At 38.4% G+C, this 20,836-nt stretch overlaps 3 protein-coding genes across 5 annotated transcripts; 2 read left to right on the top strand and 1 right to left on the bottom strand.

Annotated features, from left to right (window-relative positions):
- The first annotated feature begins 781 nt into the window (after positions 1–781).
- On the top strand, positions 782–12,354 carry LOC135610923 (uncharacterized). Of its 3 annotated transcripts, none has more exons than XM_065106018.1 (12): positions 784–1,011; positions 1,957–2,064; positions 2,215–2,349; positions 3,243–3,977; positions 5,960–6,281; positions 6,415–8,069; positions 8,151–8,236; positions 8,328–8,546; positions 10,219–10,344; positions 10,722–11,075; positions 11,259–11,374; positions 11,770–12,354. In XM_065106018.1, the coding sequence occupies exons 1-12, from the start codon at positions 904–906 to the stop codon at positions 11,895–11,897; spliced, it is 4,092 nt and encodes a 1,363-aa protein (XP_064962090.1). In that variant the 5' UTR covers positions 784–903; the 3' UTR covers positions 11,898–12,354. The 3 variants fall into 3 exon arrangements, 2 of the variants coding, with proteins under 2 accessions (XP_064962090.1, XP_064962091.1); XM_065106019.1 differs by lacking the exon at positions 784–1,011 and adding an exon at positions 1,047–1,240; XR_010486385.1 differs by lacking the exons at positions 11,259–11,374; positions 11,770–12,354 and having other exon boundaries at positions 782–1,011; positions 8,328–8,414; positions 8,504–8,546; positions 10,722–10,860.
- An 840-nt stretch (positions 12,355–13,194) lies between these two features.
- On the bottom strand, positions 13,195–15,833 carry LOC135610924 (UDP-arabinopyranose mutase 1-like). Its single transcript, XM_065106021.1, has 4 exons — positions 15,404–15,833; positions 14,201–14,451; positions 13,941–14,109; positions 13,195–13,739 (listed from the first exon to the last, which is right to left on the bottom strand). Exons 1-4 carry the CDS (start codon positions 15,731–15,733, stop codon positions 13,395–13,397), a joined length of 1,095 nt encoding a protein of 364 aa, XP_064962093.1. The 5' UTR covers positions 15,734–15,833; the 3' UTR covers positions 13,195–13,394.
- Positions 15,834–17,593: 1,760 nt separating this feature from the next.
- LOC135610922 (uncharacterized) lies at positions 17,594–20,319 on the top strand. The gene is made up of 3 exons (XM_065106017.1): positions 17,594–17,736; positions 17,903–18,166; positions 19,913–20,319. Exons 1-3 carry the CDS (start codon positions 17,700–17,702, stop codon positions 20,125–20,127), a joined length of 516 nt encoding a protein of 171 aa, XP_064962089.1. The 5' UTR covers positions 17,594–17,699; the 3' UTR covers positions 20,128–20,319.
- The last annotated feature ends 517 nt before the right edge of the window (positions 20,320–20,836 follow it).

Raw genomic sequence — 20,836 nt, 5'->3', positions numbered from 1 at the left:
TTCTTGAATGATGGCATTGAGGGGGTGGCAAGTATTATCGGTGGTGATGGCATCGATAGTTAGCATCGTCGACAGGTGACATCGATAGCAAGTGACGATGGTTTTAATATAGAGCAAGACAAAATAAGAGGTTATGGGAAAGAAAAAATAAAGATATATAAATAAGAAAATAATGTTATATTTTTAAAAAAATGATCAATAACGAGAGATTGTGAATAATAAATAAAGAATTGTGAATAGGAAGCTACATATAAACTACAACTAGCCATGATTAATTTGAATTTTCCAAATGAGTGTAAATAGGAGTTAGGATATGTATGAATGAACTTAATTTTTTAGATGTATATGCCATATTAAAATGTATAAAAACAAATGTGATATATATATATATATATATATATATATATATATATATATATATATATATATCCCAAAAATTCAATTGATTTTAGGTGACTCTTGGAATTATGGGTTCCCTCTATGAGCGGCCCATTCTCGTAAGAAAGCCCATATAATTTTGGGCGGGAAAATACGTTCTTAAAGCCAACACGCGCGTAAGCACAAATCAACGAGTCAGAGCAAAGGCAAAGCTAGGAACTTTTCGCGTCCCTGACGACCACCTCCGCAAGGCCTCTCACGTACCGTGGTGGGACCCATAGATGGAGCGTCAGGTCTGTGAGCCGAGAGAGCGTAGCTCGTTCGGGGTAGCTTTTTTCTGGGACGTAAACTCCGGAGATGCTTGTCACTCCGACTTTAGTTATGACTCAAGGTGCGAATCGACATCTCTAGAATATGTTTCATGTTTCCCACCCAATTGATGGATTAGTGCAAAAGAGGATGGCCGCCTCCGGCGTCGTTGTTTGAGTAGATTTGCGCTGCTGCAACCCTCTCCCCGATCCGTGGATGGAGGACGGAAACTCTCGCGGTGGTGATCGGGACGACCTCGAAATCACCTCCATCGGCGCCCTCTACCGTGGACCGTGGGACAAGAAATACTGGAGCGCCTCTAGGGTTCGATCTCTCTTTCCCACTCGCACACAAAAGTCTCGAACACTGTAGGTTATTTAGATTCCTTTGTGCTGGGCCATGATCCTGCGCGCGTGATGTCCCAAAACTCTGTGGCAGAGCAGCTATGCGAGTGGCTAATCGAAGACTCGTCCCTGCATTTGGTGGCAATTTTTTTCTAAGGAAAAAAAACGGCCGTCATGCTATGAAGACTTGATTTCTCGAGTTTAATTAGGTGAGAATCTTGGGTGCTGCGAAGGTTATCGCCCATTAGATCGAGTTGTGGAAGTACTCATGATTGACCAACACATATTAATCAGGGAACTCATGCTGTGAATTTGACTGTTCATGGACCAACAAAGTGGTAAAAGAATCAAGAAATCTAAGTTGATTAGGGCCATGCAATGTAGAATGTAGCAGAGAGTGCATACTGTGAAAATTTGAAGTCAGAAAATATTGTTATGAGCATGCATTCCACAGAAGATGTTTGCTATGGTTGGATTTGAATTGATGCATGCCAACTTCTGATTGAGATACTTGTCCTTTCCATAAATCTTAGATGCTCTTCTCTGCAAGTTGAACCCAGAGTACATATGTTTAAAAGATGAAGCCCTGAAATAGTATCTATTAGTAGAGTTCTCATGCGACTCGTGATAGATAAGTAAGATTTTCATGAGATATATGATTGTTTATGGGTGTATGTAGCTGTATTATGCCAGGCCAAGTTAATTCTAATTGTCTTGTCTGGTGCTACTAATGCTATTCTTAATAGAGTTTATGTGGTAACATCACAATGGAAGTAAATTTTGTAGCCAATTTTTGTGTGATATTGTCTGCTTTCTGCAGTTATGTAGTTAGCTGAATTAATGCATCCTTTTGCTTTTAGTATATGTGGTTTACCTGGGATTGATATCGTGCTTACATATTTGTGATTGTTGTTAATATTGACAGGGTAAAGATAGATATCCTTACCCAGTTGGATATCATGCTGTCCGAACTCATGGTGGAAACATGTACCGGATGGAAATTCATGAAGGTGTTAAAGGCCCTATGTTTGTGGTCTGTTACAAGTCCCCTTCCTTGCCCACACTTTCTAGTCTGTTCATTTAAGTGTGCCTCTCCCTTGTTTGCCTATTGTCAATGCCAACTGTATTTGTGGTCGTTCAATTCTGGATCAGCTTCAAGGTGATAACTACATAGAATCTGCAGGTCACATCAACTGATGGAGACTCATCAACTGGGCATACACCCGATATTGCATGGGAAAATTTGCAAAAGAAGAATGGTCCCAGGGTGAAAAACCGGAATGGAAAGAGGTTTTCTTCTAAGATTGATGGGGTTGAGGTATGTTTCTACACACCTAATTTTCATATTAGGTGAGCAAACTTTTGTTTCCTTGAAAACGATCTGCATGATATGTAGATTTATGGGGACTAATTTGTTTGACTCTAACCATGCTGAGATAAGTACCCTCTGTTAGTAGTCCTGCTGCTCTTGTATCTCAAGGTCAGAGCTTGTCAAATTATACCTTTCCCCCATACAAAAAGTTTATTGGTTGTTAGTTTCATCTTATCAACCAACTGGGTTTTTGTTGAAGTATGAGTTTTGAAGAATTTGTCATTCTTAACACAATTGATTTAAATACATCACTTATTAGCATATGATTTTGGAGCTGAAATTCTTGTTGAACTTCTATTATATTTGTAACACTACTGCAGTCTGTCTCACATCCGAAGATGATGATTTGGTATGGTATGTAAGATTAGAATGCCTACCACTGGCATAGTGAAGAGAAAATTCATTTTCTGCTAAACTTTGTTTTTATTTTTGAAACCAAATTGGAATCCACCTTTCTATTAATGAAGTTATACATGCCTTGAAAGTTATTGAGTACCACTGGAATTTGTGAACTAATTCAGTTGTAGTGTTAGCAAACTAATTCAATTCTCTTTTTAAGGCCTGTGGGAAACTTGATATTTGTCCAATCCAACCCTTCATTTTATTCCCACTTCTATGTCATTTTTTAAATTTCTGGCAGTGTTCGTTTGACTTTTTTTTCTGTGAAGTGTAAACTGCTTTACATCACCAGCCAAGGAGTGTACCTGGAGTCTAAATTATTAAATCCTTTCACCATATGAACTTTCATACACCATAAAGTACTATATTCACGGAACTAGAACAAACACTTGCATCTTTCTTTTGCTTAATGTGTTTTTTCCTTTTATGGCATAATACAGCTTTTTGGATTCAGAAATCCATTTGTTCAGCGACTGCTTCGTGAGCTTTTGGCCAATGTATATGGAGTTACAGAACCAGATTATTTATCCCCTCCAGTTGGCAATGAAGCTCTTAGATTGGATGATAAGATGCACATTCAGGACTCTCTTGATTGTAGTGATATGCTTGTATACTCAAGAAAACGTCGGACTGCAAGAAAAAGGTGTACAATGAACAAAAATTGTAGTAGAATCAATAGCAATGCAGTCAAAGCTAAAAGGATTCGATGCCAATATGCACCAAGTGATTCTGGAGCTGGAAATCCAGAACAACTTAATGAGATTTGCTCTCATGCTGAAATTAGAAAAAGAAAGTTTGTCAAAGAAAACAATATGCCCTCATCAAGACTTCAGACTTCTCAACTTCAGGTATCTCAAAGTCATCTTAGTTACTCAACAAACTGTAACACTTTTGCTTTAAGTAATGAGACTTGCTGTCAAGCTAGTACAGATTGTAGAAGTGACAGTAAAAATAAGAATAGAGATGGAGGAGATCTTGACATTTTGTTAGGGAAAGCGTCTGCTGTTGGGGGAAATTGTCATTTCTTGCTTGCCAGAGATGAGCTTCTGCAGGAAATGGAAGATCCTGATAATTCTATTGAAAAACATGTTATATTTGTCAGGGAGACCAAATTTACAAGTCGAGATCCTCATCTGACTTACGTGGACAATATTTGTGATGCTGACAATAACGTGGTAACATACTATTAGATCGTGAAGTCACTAATTTGTCATGATTCTTGTTGTGCTTATGAATTTTGAAGTTTTTCATTTTCAGTTTTTAGTAACTTTTGCAAATGTATCTGTTAGTACTTTTGTATATGAAAAGTGTTGCACAAGTGATATGGTAATAAACTGAACCACAAATAATCACTTGTTTTGGTGATTAGGATAGATATTGTTTGCCCATTGTTGACCAACTTTCGATTTACTTGAGATGATTGGTGGGAACGAAAATGCATGGAAGAACAAATTATTGATTTCTATTAATAGGCTTGTTAAAGACCCAAATTATAGAGTATTTAGCACAGCTGCTCTGGGAATATTGTTTTTACATGTTGCATTGAAAATTCTCCTTTTGTTATAGATTGTAATACATATATGACCACTTGTTATAGTTTAAGATAATTTATATTTGTTTTGCATGAAATTCTTAAGTATAAGACAGTTTTGAAACCAATAATGTTTTATGGATCTGAGTGTTGGACAGTTAAGAAACAACATATACAAAAAGTTTATGTTGTCGAGACAATTATATTGAGATGTATGTGTGGAGTTACTAGGAAAGATAAACAAAGAAATATTTTTATTTGTAAACAATTAGATATTGCTTCTATAAAGGAGAAGATGAGAGAAAATCGTTTGAGACGATATGAGCATGTGTTTAGGAGGCCTTCGGATGCAATAGTCAAAAGAAGTGAAATGATTAATGTTAGTAGTATGAGGAGAGGTAAAGGAAAACCTAAAAATACTTTAATAGAAGTTATAAATAAAGATTTAAATATCATAAACTCAACTAAACATATAATTTTTTAAAGATTTTAATGGTAGCAAAAGATTCATGTAATCGACCTCAAATAGTTGGGACTTACGGTTTTGTTGTTGTTGTTGGAATTCTTAAGTTAACAGATTTCCTTATTAAAATATTTATATACAATGAAGCAATAGATGAGATTTTTGCTTTCCTTAAAAGTTTCTAATCCCTTGTTCATTAGCATTATGGACACATTAGATATCAGATGTTGACTTTTAGGAACTTTAGTCCATTGTCATTACTATGGGTATCCTTGACTTCACGATGGAGCTCAATTTCTTGGATGAACTGATACAGAAAATTTTATTGGAATCTTGGTTGTTATTCTATTCTGGTATGAAAATACAACTTGTTTTGGCTATTGGCAGACTGCAGGATTGACTTATCAAGCTTGAAAACTCATCTCTTTGCTCTACAATCATTATGCTACTTGTCAGTCCATGCTGAATTTGGTGGCTCAAAATGCAAATCCTTATAAGCATTCCTGAACTTCTATCTGAACTTTTGTTTGTTGGTGGATGTTGAATTTGCTGTCTTAGGTGTGGATATTGGTCAATGGTTTTTGAAGTCTAGATTAATCTATTGATATCTAGACATGCATGCATAGCACATTCGATATCAGTTTTGAAATTCATCTCTACATAAAATGAATATAAGTTAGTTAATTTTTCCAATTGTCATTAGTATTTAACAACTACTACACAAGTTTGCATATACATGTATTCATTTATGTATTTATGTTTGCATAAATTAAAATATATAATCATAAAGGCATACATAAACTTCTTGGTTATCAGGATTAAAATTTTCTAATACCTCAACTGAAGGGAAAAATGTTAATTCTTTTACATTTATTATTTTATTCATGTAGCGTCATAGATAGAATATGTAGTCACATACTTTCTTTTTATCCTTTTATGGATCCAGCAAGCAATGGTCCTTTTGAAGCTCACATATAATGAATTATTTGATCAAATATGATTTTATGTCTTTAATGGTTGCTTCATAATTTATTGACATTTTGTATACAATATTATCCTTTACTTTTATCTAGTGCTGCCTGTGGATCTTAAACGTATGTATTCTTGTTATATACAGAATGTATCTTCCATCGTTCATTGACCTGAACAGAAAATTCTTACAGCTTGATATATCATCAAATGGTAGACTGAGGCAATTGGAACTTCCATCAGAAAAAGTAGTCTCATCATCAGATGATGCTACTTTAAAAGAACTTATTAAAGATTCACTTCCAGAAGCTGTCTCATCATCAGGTTCCTCAAATCCTAGTTTGAACTTAGCAGACCAGGAACTGGCAAAGTCTATGATGACTTTTCTGCTTCCTCGAGCTGTTCCCCTTCTTGAGAAGACTTGTGTGAAAGGGAAGACACGTTGTCGGAATCAAGAAGTAAAGGATGATCAAGATAAAGTAGGAAGTGAGCACTTCAATGGCAACATGCTTCAAGGTATTCATACTTAATTAGTTGGGTCAATAATATTTTGCTTTGTTCAGTGTTGAGAAAGCATTTCTCTGTAATACGATCTCCCAATTGACAGAAAAAAGTTGTTTTCTGTTACACTCTGGTTCTTATTTTTCAGGAGAGTTTGAAGCTGGCATGCTTTTGAGTGATACAGAAGAAAATTTTACTGAGAGATTGAGCGACCCAATATTGGTGTCAGGTGTTAATTGTCAATACCAGATGAAAAAAATGGAACAATTTGATAGAAGAATATATTTGGATGATGCAGAGCATATGATTCCAGATAGCTTTGAGAATGATTGCACTGTCCATATAAAGAAACATTCAACTATGGCTTATGGAAATGACTGTACAGCTTCTGATATAACCAGAGAAAAAATTATCACTGCAAAACCTGTTATTGCTGAAGCCGAGAAGGTACAAGTTCCTTCTGATTCTGATAAAGTAGTTATGATGCCTAAGGAAACTGAGAAGGGTGAGTACTTGTTAACTGATTCTCTTGAACACTGTTTGGAAGAAGCACTTAATGATGATCTCTTTGTCCGGAAAGAAAATATTTCAGATGCTTCCTGCAGTTTAGGTGCTTGTGTTGATCATGAGTTGCAATACTTGAATCCTGGTTTCAATAAGCATGATGATTTTCAGAATCTAAATACTGGAAATGGAGAAGATGTCCTAGAAGAAATGGTCATACTTGAATGTCTTGAGCAATGTCCTTCTGCTGTAAATTCTGATTCTAACTTGGGGGAGAGAAGAACTTCCATGATAGTTATAAAAGAATCTTCTCACATCAATGAGATCCCAAACAAAGAACTCCAAAGTTCATCCTCGGATAAGCCGGTTGAGTCTGAAATTCACAATATTACTGACCATAAAGATTGTAAGCTTAGGGACCAAATAAGTGCTGCTCATACATTTCCATTAGGTAACAGTGAGTCAGTGGTTAACTTGAAGGGAGATTCTGCTTCTTTCTTTCATATGCCAAACATAATACTTTCAACTGAAGGGCAGCAACCTTCCAGTTTCAATATAGGGAAGCTTTTGAATCCATCTCATTTTTCTGGCAAATGCAATGTTCTTTCAGAAAGTATAATATGCAGAAATTATATGGATGATGATGCCACTGAGACATACTTGACTCCAAGGACATCAGAAATGGCAGAAAGTACAAAAACCAGGATGATAAGTAGTAAATCAAATTTGAGGCTGGTTTCTCAAGCCCATGATTTGGATACGTATGTCAATGCCAACATAAAAAGCTCTAAAGTTGGTGATCCTTCTACATTATGTGCTGAGAGGACCGCAGATTTTATGAATAAGCTTCAATCATCCACCCATCTTTGGCTACCAACATATCAGGAGTGCGTAAAAGATGTGCATAATGAAAGCAGAGATGTTCTTGAAGATTTAACTTTTTCAGTTAAAAATCCAACCATGAGGGTGACCGTAGATGAAGAAAGTAATAATTTTTTTGATAAACAACACAAGCAGAATGGTCAGCTGGATGGTTGTTCATTTGAATCAAATAAAGAGTTGGGTGGACCTTTTGAGCTTGCAGGTTGTTATATGCACCCAGAACCAGTCCTGTCTATATTCTTAAGCTCAAAGGAAAATACTTTACAAATTTCTGTGACTTGTGGCCTTCAAGAAAGCAATGAAAGAAACCTTTTCATATACACAATTTCTCTTAAAGATCAGGGAGGAAACTGCCCATCTTTTATTGGGTATACACCACTGCTGCTGCCTCTCCTTACAGGACCTTCAATTAAAAGGGTAAATTATCCATCAGAAGACGATGTGCTTGTGTAACATTCCCTCAATGAAATTGACTTAATTTGTGTCTTCTTCTTGTAGACAGCATTTGATACATCTGGGTTACAGTTCATGCCTGACAGCCAGTCCCTTGTTTTTCTTAGTAGTATCAAAGTACCTCTTTGCAGGTTGTAAAAGTCACCTGCATTTGATAGTTATGTCTATTGGATGATGAATTTTGATTGCATAATCATTCTAATCAATCCTGAATATGTGCAGTGAACGAAATATCAACTGCTCATGCCCAACATGCGAATCTGATTGTCATGAAGAAAATGCTGTACGAGTTGGACAAGTAAACTTTGGGTATGTCTTACCATTGGCCAAATTGATGACAACAGAGAGAGTGTCCTGCATTTTAGTTTGTGAACCTAATTATCTAATTGCTGCTGAAGCGAGTGGGACATTGCATGTCTGGCTGATGAACTGCAAGTGGAGGTATACATTCTTTAATGATAATTTTTTAAAATATTCCCTCCACTTGTCTTTTTAGAATACGCGAGTATAGTTCCAACATGCTGATTTTTTGGAAATGCTTCAGTATGTTTTCATGACTCATGGTAGTCACCGATCACCATATTTGAAGATTTGGTTAACATATCTAATTCTTCCTTCCTTATTCTTTGTTTTCTGGGTGGGTTATGTCCATGTGTGCATGTCTTTTTTATTGTTTATGTAGGTGAAGCATGGGGGTAGTTCATGGTGGTCGTAAAGATGCCAGTTACCTCTTGCCTTTTGCCCTCTCTTCCTTTGCATCCGTTCCCCATGTATGTTCATTTATGGTTTGATGGTCAAAATCTATACTCTTTAATAAGCTTTCCTGTCTGAGCATCACAAGATGTGGGAAATAGGAAGAAGGTTTAAATTTGGTTTTCTAGTCAAAAGTGAAGGTAGGAATTAGGAAACTTAGTTCCAAAGTCTCTCTCACCATATTAAGAGACATGGAGAAACATAGGATGGCCTAGAATTAAACCTATTAGCAGTAACACTATAAGAAGCACTAGCATTCTAAAATTCATTTAACAAAATTCAAGTTCAATTTCATTTGAATTCTTAGAGCCTTGAGAACCTTCCAAGAGATTACCATAGGCTTTTTTCATTCTTCCTTTGTCATTATGAAACTCTTAATGGAATTAAGAAGTATTAATATTGTAAGTAATTTCCTGGGCATTTTGGAAACTGTTTTGAATGTTCCTCCAGCCACAGAATCAAGAATGCTCAGAAGAAATGATAAATGGATCAAAGATTGCATTCTTCTGTGATGAGAATCTTATAGACCACAGTGCAGACAGCAATGAGTCTACAGTTTGTGACACGCTAGGATTATCTCTTTTGGGAACAAGACGAGTCTTAGTTCTGTTCCATTCCGCATTAAATGCATAGATGACCTTGTACCTCTTGGCCTTAATGTTTTCCCTTAAATGTCCCAATAATTCTATAAACTCAACACTAAAGTCATCAGGGCTTGGATCATTTCCAAATTGGTCCAGGAGATCAGAAGTATTATCTCCAAGCATTGTCCTTGTGTTGTGTTTTCTGGTTTATAAGATTCACCGTAAAATGGTTATTATTCTTCTACAATTAGTTCTCAACTTGACATCAACAATCAATGATTTAATGCTGAATCCTAACCAAAGAGACATCGAGCAAGCTTGGTGTGATGATCAAGGAAAAGTGATAGTCTTGAACTTTCAGAGGGAGAACCACTTGTTCGTCAAGCAGATGACTGACTATAGTCCCTGTTTTGTGGATATGCTTATCCTAACATACCAAGATTACTCACCTAAAGCTTCACTAGGTAATTTAAAAAGTAAATTCTATTCAGTACAGAAACTCATTTGATGTTAGATTAGTTACTATTTAATACTACCTTTCAATTTAATTATCATTCTTTTAATCTTAGATATTTTTGGCTTGTTAGTTCTTGACTCTTACATATACATATCTTGTACATGAAGTCAGGTATTCCCTTCAGTTATTTTGCATTGCAAATTAACATTTTCCTGTAGAATGTGCAAATTTCTCAGTTGATAAACTAGTAGTTTGATATAAACTACTTATTATTGTTTTGTGATATGTGATCATCATATTGTCATTGATTTACCTGCAGTGGAGCTTTTGAGGAGTTCGTGCTACCTAGTTTTGATCACTTAACACCAGCAATAGAGCTGAAAATGGTAGCAAAGAGTGACTCCATTATTGTTGGTCATAACGGCACTGGTGGATTTGGCTTATGGTAGGTTCCGTAACTTGCATCACAGTATCACATGTTAGAAGTTTTTAATTTCTTGAACTATGTCAGTCTTGTCAGTAATTATGGCTTTCTTCTATGCCTAGTTTTCAACTATAGTTGTTTCTGATGATAGATCTTTTAGTATTGTGGGCTTGTGAGTATTTTTGTGCTTGGTATTTTATATGTCTAATTGGTCAATCATGACATTCCCTTCATTTGTTTATAGGAGTTGCTGTGCTAGCTTGGTTTGTATCTTGTGCACTACAACTTTATTGTCTCTTTTTTCCTGTTAGTTTTGTCAAAGAAGTCCTTTTTTTGCCAAAGTTTGATCTGTAACTCAATTTGCCTAATATTATGGCTGAATATCTGGTTTCCTCCAGGGACATCTCAAAGCGTGCTCTCCTGGCTATGTTTTCATCCCCAGGCAATTTGATATTTCAGATGCTTCCAATTGGTATCTTCGGCTTTAAAGACGAGACAATTTTTTCAGCTGCTCAGGAGATGGAGCACATGCAAGAGATACTGAAGGCAAATGATTGGGTTACCGAACATGCTGCAAATCCATTGCCATTGAGACAAGATATAGCCGTTTGGATACTAGTTTCTGCTGCTTCAGGTTTAGAAGATCAAGTGACTTATCAGTTGAAGGAACCAAACAGACATCCGGACAGATGGTGGAGACTAGCTCTTTTACTGAAAAATATGGTAATCATGGGGAGTGTGTTGGATCCTAGGTAATTTCAATATCCAGCATATTAATCTAATTTCTCAATAGTTACTGCAGGATGCAATGTAATATTTATCATTATCAGAAAAAATGGCAGATCTTCATCAATCATGAAAGTAATATAGTTCTTCTAGGAGATGTGGTATAGTATTTGCTGAGCACATCTAATAACAGTCTGTTATTATCACAGAGCTTCTTCTGCTGTTGCCTCTGCTGATTACGGGATTATTGGCACATATGATGGTCTTGTGTACAAGTGGGAATTATCTACAGGGAAGAAGTTGGCCAACTTGATCTCTCTAAAATGTAAGTCGGATATCATTGCATTTCTTATGTTCATGTTTATTGCTACTTAATACAAACCTACAATAATCTGCATTTTTCTGAAATTCTATTGAGATCGTTTCTGTATGTTATCGATTAAATCTTTATGCTCATAATTCTTCCTGATACCTTTTTTTAATGGTTATCAATCACTTAATGGATATTTCATTTTGAGATGCATCTTCGGAAGCACAACTTTAAAGCATTTGAATAAAATTATTGTTTTACATCCTAGTTAACTGTTGGTTTCCATTTTGAACCACGCACCTGGTGGTTATATCTTACTTCAAGTATGGTGAGTCTTGCTCAATTTTGCACTACATCCTTCAGTTTAGTACATTACCTTGAATCTAACTCTACTATTATCCCGACCACAGCAAAGGGAAGCATCTTGTGTGCGTCAATCGAATCCAAATCTGGTGTTCTGGCGGTAGCTGATGACAAATGCAGGTTACTGATTTTTAAACAACCACAAGTGATGAAGGTTCAAGATTTAGTCATCTGAAGACATCCTTCAGTCTGGAAGAGTGATGCACTTTGCCGGCTTTATGGCTCAAAATAATTCAAGAGGAACTTTCATTTGGATAACATGAGGGCTTGACATGCTTGTCAATCCAGTAGATCCATGATCTTTTCAACATGCATTGATGGCTATCTTTACCTAGGGTACTACTGTCCGGGTGCCAGTCACTGCTTCAAACATGAGATCCACAAATCCACAACATCTACCACAATTCAAGTTTTAGAAACTTGATCTTGTGATTCCGAGGGCCCGTGGCATGGTCCATGGTTCGTGCTTCCCTACCTGTAGACTACTAAAGGATACAGCCGAACGGCCTTCTCTCAGTAGTCACAACGTTTCACCTGGGACGTTACATTTACTGTGTACATAGCATCATTTTGATCTTAAGGAAAAAAAAAACCATTATGGGAATATCATATCTTCCCGTCGTTTTTAGCTCCGAAGGTTTACTGTTTACTGCCCATCTCCATGTCTAATGCATTGTAAATTAGACTGCCCTCTGGAGTGTATAAGGCTCCTGGGATCTACATGAAGGTTTTGCCATGCTGCAGAGAAATCGAGCGTACTCTACTGCATTTGTTTCAAATATCATAAATGCATGCACTAACTGGCTGAAGAAATTAAAATAGCAGCTCCAGAGCTTGGTTCCTGTTCAAGTTCTCTAACAGAATCTGACATGCCTTGTAGTTCTTAACAGATGAGGCGGGAGAGGGCACCAAAAGTTGCTTGTGCTTTGACCATCAAAACCATGAAGCATGAGCACACTTCCGTGGTGTACCTGATGATCTTTGTCTTGGTGCCAACTGATGTATCCGGTTATGTTCTACGAACATTAGATTTCAACAGCTCTCATTATTGTCTAATTATCAACTCCACTGATATACATCTTTTCCATTGGGATCAGATTTTTGCTACTAGTTTAGGTGGTTCTCAACATGGATCAGCAACACCAATCAAGAATTTTGTCGACTTCAATCGGATGATTCACCACAATCAGGTGCACCAGGTAAGGTGATGAATTTTTTTCTAGGCTACTTGGGGTAACATACTTCATGCTGTTCTATACAGTCAAATGCCACCTGAAAGTTTTTGATGCTAGTGTTGCCCTTTGATGCTTCATTTTCAATGAATGGCACTAAGAATACTAACTTCCTTGAAGGGCATACACGTAAACATCATCTACCTCATCACCATCAGATATCCTAGGTTTGATACTATGAAATGAGGACAGCACAACCATACAGGCATAAGCAGTGTCAGGAGATGAAAGAATCCAAGGTACCACAATAAACCAGAATTCCATTAAAGATGAACATTTTATTGTCAACTAAAGTTTGAAAATGGGTAGCGGTACCAAACTGCAAAAATATAACATGAATATAATTAAGCGAAATGAAAAAAATCTGAAGGGGTAAATATATAATGAGCACCATTTCACAACACTAATGAGAAAGCAAATGATAAATATGATATACTACTCTACTTCCCCTTGGCCGGGCCATTGGGCACTTCAGCAGCTACTTTGGGTGGGTTGAGATCATCCCATGCCTCAATCCATGTGACCATGGCGTCTGCAAGCTTGGTGAAGTAAGGGTCGATCTTGCCGAGCTTTTCCCTCACCTGCTTGGACAGTTCAATGTAGCATTTCTGCACGGTGGTGCACTCCTTGGAAAGGACTGCAGACTGGAAGAACGGGATCAGCTCTTCTTGCCAGAAGATACCTTTGTACTCTTTCTTCAGGTTCACAAAAGGGTTGCTGGCCTTGCTGTGCCAGATGTAAGGTAATCCTGTCTTAATTCCCAATCCCAAGTGATCGCAAATTACCTACATTAGAACATCAACAATTCAGAACTAGAGTTGCTTAGTAGAGTATCTTAGCTCTAGACGTACACTTCATCTAGTGTAAAGAACATACAAAATTGAAACATACTGAAGTTCTGATGCTAAGATTGATCCACCATAAGTCTAGTCCGATGAGATTATTTAAAAGACTGATCTATCTAATAGAAAAACATAATGGCTGACCTTAGTACACCATCCAGCCCACATGTCATCGTAGCGCCCAATCGGCTGGCCATCACCCATAAGTCCAAAGTACATTGCAGGGCCAATCAGCTCACGGTCAAAGGCCAGGTTCATTCCACACATAGGAAACAATGTTCCCTTTGGTATGGTAAGAACCGCATCAACATACCTGACAAGAAAAGGCAGAGGACGGTCAGCAACACTGAGAAAATGTTCAGCAAACAATCAACAATTTAGATCTTTGTCACCGGACGCTGTACCTTGTGTTCCTCTCGCGAGGCTTGACGAGCTGAGTGGGAGCATCATAGTCAGGAATATTGAGCCAAAGACCATGAGAAACAGCTGTTCGAGCACCTTCCCGGAGGCTGAAAGGATACCCACGAACAAAGTCTGCTCCTTCTCGGTAGGGATCATACAAGGTGTTGAAGAAGTGTGGAGTGGCAGGGGAAAGGAGATTCTTTATGTGCTGTTCAAGTGCATTGATCTCCTTACCAGTGGGATCTTTGGCAACCTGATTGAGAACATCAAATACTATGGTTTAGAATTAAACCCAAGGACAACCACCAGTGAACACGCCACGATCCTGGTGACCTTCCACAGGTTGAGGTATACAATCCTAGGTAGCACTTGTGCACACTATTTACCACCTAGTGTGGTTACAACATAGAAAGTGAAAGAAAGGGCTACCAATAAACATGGGCATATATCTAATCAGAGTTTATTTGGATTATTCTATAAGGAACCTATCTATAATATAGTTGTATCCTTAGGCCACAAACCTCAGTTGGCATGATTGATTCACCATTTTATTTTATTTTTCCAACGAGATCCAGAAAGCATGGATCCTAATTTTAATAGTCCAAGTTCAGATATTAAATTGCCATTTGATCACACAATCAGATGATAAAAAATGAGATGAACAAAAAAAGCAACAAACAGATGATGAATTCATGATGAAGTCATCATTTGACTTGCATAATACATTAAAGGTTGGCAACCAGTGGGAGTGGCGAAATCTATGGAAGTAAATGGATGCAGCTCAGTAAGTTTGACCTGTTCTGATCAGGATCTGGCCAGATCAGGCTATAGAACAGCTTGTGATCCATACAGTGAGATCTAATATAAAATTAGTGTGCTAAAAATATTATTTTGAACATTAAACTTGCATCTGGCATACAGAGTATGAGAATCACCACAAGAAGAAGAAACAGAGGATTAAGGAATAGATGTGACTCGATGTTGTTTCTGCAGGTCAAACAAATCTTGCATTCAGGCAAAGCTACGAAGTCGAAAACAACGAGTAAATGAAAGAAAAAACGAAGTCGAAGCACGAAATCCCTAAATCCGATAAATCAGGAAGGGGAGGGGACAAAAATCACACTTTTTCTCTCAGATCCAAACTCCCCTGGCTCTCACTCAAAAAACTCCAGATCTGAAAAGAAAGGAAGAGGCAGAAGACTCACGAAGCAGTCGTCGTCGATGGTGTAGATGTACTTCTTCTTGGAGACCATGTAGCCGAAGCAGCGGCAGGCGGAGTCCTTGAAGGAGATGCAGGCGGACTTGGGGCCCAGGATGCGGTTGATGTCGTTTCGGTTGTAGAGCTCGTAGTCGAACCCCTCCGGCACCTTGATCGTCTTGCTCGGGTCCCCGTCCTGCACGATGATGAGGTGGTACGGCAGGAAGAAAGGCCGCCACATCTCCAGGAAATCTAGGTTCCGTATCGTCGGGATCACGATGTCGAGCTCATCCTTCAGCAATGGCGTGCACGGGATCGACGACGACTCCTTCGCCATTCCTCCTCTCTCTCTCTCTCTCTCCACACAAAAACCAGATCCAAGAAGAAGAAGAGGGAGAAGTGACGAGCAAGAGCGCGATGGTTTCCTCGGGAGGGAGGGGTTTCGTTCTCCATATAAATGGCGATGGCACGTGCCATCACGTGCGGAAGCGTCGGTGCCGAGAAGCCGACGGCGGATGTGAAGCTCAATAACCCCGTGATTCGTGCGAGATCTTCAGAATCCGATCTTGCGGATCCACTCTTCTACGTACTACCGTAACCGTCGATGAGATATCGAACGGTCACTATGATAGGAGATCATAATGCACGCTTTTTAACGAAATACTCATCTAACATCGGATCTGATGTGAGATCAGAAAATAGAAGCCAAAGGAAAAGGTTCCATTGGAAGCCCACCGTTGAGGTCACATGGGTTTGGTAAGAGGCCATCATTCGTTGGCTCAGTCATATCAATTGCTTTCTCCCTCGTTTCTTCTGCGTCGTGAGATGGTGATCTGTGAGCTATCACCCGAGTAAAAGAAGCACAGTCTCGTGATTCATTTACTTCATTAATAATAATAATAATAATAATATAAAAACATATTAATAGGCAAAGCATAAATTTCTATATTTTGAAGTTGAATTGATAGGAATATAAATTGACTTTAATAAATATATGAATAATCAAGAGGTGGTTTAACCCATCTTAATTACTCCCCTCTTCGATTGGAACCTGACCTAAATTAGGCCAAAAAAATTTGGTTTCATTCTCCTTAGTCCTTCCCCAATCATCGAACTACAACGTGGGCGTTAATGGCTTCGCCCACCAAACGCTTGACGAGAAGAAAGAAAGAGATGCTCTGCACGATGCAGACCACCTCCTTACTGGCTTGCATGGGACTGTCCTCCATGGGGACCACGAAGCTGGGAGACTTGAATGGTGGTGGTGGTGGGTGAGACGTCGAGTCAAGGACGCATCCGTCGACTGTCAAAAGAGTTTGGTGGAGGGGAGTATATGTCAAATATAATAGCAGCAATTATTTGCACGTTGCATGCGGCCACAGTTTCGATGGAGACGAAGAATCTTCTCACGTTCATGCATCACTACGCCATCTCACAAACCCTCTCTCTCTCTCTCTCTCTCTCTCTATATATATATATATATATATATATATATATAGAGAGAGAGAGAGAGAGAGAGTTGTAGGATAGGTACGTGCACGTCACATGTGAGGCGTGTTAGGTAGAACCGGTAGGCTGTAGGCACGTATGAAACGTACAAATGCATTATTTTATTGCAGGCTCACGTGACAAAGCTTCCTCGTTGCCAGAATCGAGACTGGAATCGTTGAAGCCTGCGTTCAATTCGGACCATTTGAGTTCGGTTATTCATCGAGCGCTTAGTTGTATTATGAGAATTGTAATCTTCGTAAGCCCAAATCCAACCCATGTCGAAAGATGGATAACCAATGCGTTCATCAGACATTTTGATCTCTTCTCACAAGTAAAGTGATGGTGATTAGTGACCAAAGTTATGACTTTGGACTTTCTAGAGTTCCAAGAAGCATCAATGATTTCAAGTTAAATATTGATTACTATGACCATCATTGTATGTAAAAATTAATCTTATAAATGTCTCAAATACTTGGCTTATTATACATTTCGACATTTTTGAAGGATTTTATAATATTATTTTATATGGACTATATTTAAATTTAGAGGGGCAAATATATAAATCACTAATTTAGAGGAGTGTGTGTGTGTGTGTGTATATATATATATATATATAATGCAAAATTTTGAGAATCCTCAGGTGCCGAGCACGTGATTAAGGATTTCCTCTTCTGGCGTGCAGTGCACGTGAACGAGTCCTGTGGATGCAAGATAAATAGAAGCGTCGACAGGCGCGGCCCGTCATCCCTTTCGATTGATCGAGAGGCGAAGCGGAGTGGGAGGAAAAAGCGGAGTGGGAGGAGACGAGCATCATGAACTACCCAGTGCAGAAGAACACCCTCTATGTAGGTGAGTAGGAAAAGAAGAAGAAGAAGAAGAAGAAGAAGAAGATTTTTCGTCTTGTTTGGAACGTGTTCGACGGATTGCCTCATAGGAATTCTTTTAGCCTAATGTTGTGTTCTTCTGATGCCCTTTTCTTTCTTATGGGGTCTGGGGTGGGAACGCTTGAGAACAGGTGGGTTGGCGGAGGAGGTGAACGAGGCGATCCTGCACTCGGCGTTCATACCGTTCGGGGACATCAAGGACGTGAAGACGCCGCTGGACCAGGCCACCCAGAAGCACCGCTCCTTTGGCTTCGTCACCTTCCTCGAGCGCGAGGACGCCGCCGCCGCCATGGACAACATGGACGGCGCCGAGCTCTACGGCCGCGTCCTCACCGTCAATTACGCCTTCCCCGAGCGCATCAAGGGTGGCGAGCAAGGATGGGCCGCCCAGCCCAGTCAGTATCTCTCCCATCTTGAGCAGTCTTTTCCTTTCCTCTTTTACTGTTCTACGAACCAATCTACATCTATTGTTCTTAGCTCATATTATCATGTGGTCATTATATTATTGACGAGATTGATGTCTCAAAATCTCTTTTTTTCTGAAGCAAGATGTTCCTATGTTGCTTGGCACATTCAGTGTTACTAATCATTGATTACCAGTCCGTTCTTTGAGTTTGAGTACACTACTTTGATGGCTTCTACCTTCATGTATTTCTACACATCAAACAATTTTATGATATTTTAACTTGTCAATTATTTTTCTTGTTTTGCTAAACAAGGGAAAAATGTGTTTCTAGCCATGCATGGAATGCTAAACAGCCATAGCTCATTAAGGCCATATCCAGGGCAGGGGTGGGGTAGGATCGTTAGGTCCTTTTGTCGACTTGTTATTGCAGAAGTTGGTGGCGGTTGGTTTCTTCCTGCATCAGTTTGAGTCTTGGATTTGAACAATTTAGGTTTTGGTTTGAGTGTCAATGTGAGCTCAATTATATGTTGGTTCCATTTTTGGGTTTAGTTGAGTACATTCTTATTACTGTTTTATGTCAATAGTTATACAAGAATTCGCGTAGCACTTAGTTTTGTAGTTGTATGGTCAAGCCATTCTTTGAACCATGGTTTGCAGTACTGGTCCGACAGACTTTCGGTACGCGGACCATAGGTTACCGTTCCGACTGTAGCAGTACTGTAGAACTGCTACAGTGCTCGGCACTCCTGAATATACCGCTCGGTACACCTGGGTGTACCGAGCGGTATACCGTACCGTACCGGTATCGAGCCCAGATCGAAACTCCGGTACGGTACGGTATTGCGAACCTTGCTTTGAACATTCAGCTCCTATTACCTGTTGTTGAAGTCCAATCAGGAAAGTTACTAGTGAAAGGAACTGCGACATCACAGCTTCACTGAGTTTCACAATGTTTTGAATAACAAGGACTTTATGGGATGAATTATGTTGCAGCAGACAAGAGATAGCATCCGACCTTGAGGCCAACATTTAAACTGAATCATTAGTGTTCAAAAAGAGGAAAAGTAAAGATTGCAGATGATAAGTGGGTGGCATTATAGATAAATCAGAAGGGAATAAAATCGTATAAACAACCATATGTAGGATTTATTTGCCTTCTTTTAACTTTTGAAAAGAGAATCACTAGATGAACAAGAGTATTTTCCTGCTTTATGTTCCTAATTTCGACAACCAGAGGCTATTGTGATAATGATTAGTCAGAAAATTAGCTTAACTTCTTAAATTTAGGTTATTACAACACTACGAGTTACACTACTTATTGAATGATGCTTGTCACCAACATTAGTAGCTATGCCGTGTGGCAAGATACCTTAGGGTTAACTTTCCAATTAATGGATGCTATGATGAATGTCATGTTCATCTCTCGTGTCCCTCAGTGAGTGTCCATATCTTCTTGGAATGGAGATTTTACAGATGATTAAGTGATGACAAATCACTTCAGTTTCTCAAGTGACAAAAAACCATAGTTACTATAGTGTTGTCCCTTTCATAAAAGTGTTTTGTTGTTTTTTGATTCACAATGTAAATGTACTGATTAAATCAGTGTAGACCTACTTATACCGCTGCAAGTTACATTATAGAAGCAATGATACAATGAGAGTACCGTTTATCTGACATATGGTTAGCTTGATGGCCTTTTTATGTTCTCTAAGTATTCATTTTAATTGTTGTTCAGTTTGGGCTGATGCTGATACGTGGTTTGAGAGGCAACAGCAAGAGGAAGAAATGCAGCGCCTGCAGGCGGAACACCAAGCTGCAATGCGAGCAGCTGAGGAGCTTCATCGGAAGAAGCTGGCGGAAGAGAGAGAAGGGGAAAAGGAAGAAGAAACAGAAAAGATGGCTGATCCCATGGCAGCAGCTGAAGCGGAAGTCCTGACACAGAGCAGTTAAACCATCCATCGGTAATTCTATCAAATTGGGGAACCATCATGTATATCTACGAACATCATATCGCACATGAACCAATTTAGATCCTGGCTCAAGTCCTTTTTCTGCTTTCTTGATGATTATGTTCTCCTGTGGCTACCGCTCATTGTCTTTGAATTGCTATTTAAGTGGAATGCTTGTTATATTGATGTGAAACTTGAGATAATTATCTATCAGTGTGAGAGACCATCTAAGAGAAGAAATTATGAACATAAAACATGTTTGTTGCTTCTCTCTTGCTTGAGTTCTGTTGAAAGGTTGGATGGCAAATTCTAATTAATTAGATTCGCTACATATAAATCTAGTCCACGCCCTTCTGTTGTGTTCCTGATTAGATTCTGGTCCAGTAGATTTTGTGTAGTAAAAAATGGTCAAACGCATGGTTATTTCATTCAAAATTTAAAAATAATTGAAAAAATAAATTAATTATTTAGGTCCATTTCCAAGGAAAATATTTTCTTTTTGAGTTTTTTTTCTTCGAACGGTACCACTTTTCATAATTCTTAAACAATCACCCCTATTTCTAATATTCCAAAAAATGTCCTTTCAAAAAGTTATCATTTTTTCCACCCAAATTCAAAAAAAAAAATCGTCAATTATTCACAATGTTTTGTAGATTATTTTTTATCCACAAAATATAAAACCACTGTATAGTATTTTTAAAATATTTTAT

This window comes from Musa acuminata, chromosome BXJ2-4 (genome assembly GCF_036884655.1).
Source record: "Musa acuminata AAA Group cultivar baxijiao chromosome BXJ2-4, Cavendish_Baxijiao_AAA, whole genome shotgun sequence".
Lineage (NCBI taxonomy): Eukaryota > Viridiplantae > Streptophyta > Magnoliopsida > Zingiberales > Musaceae > Musa > Musa acuminata.
This window is presented reverse-complemented; position numbering and strand designations above follow the sequence as displayed.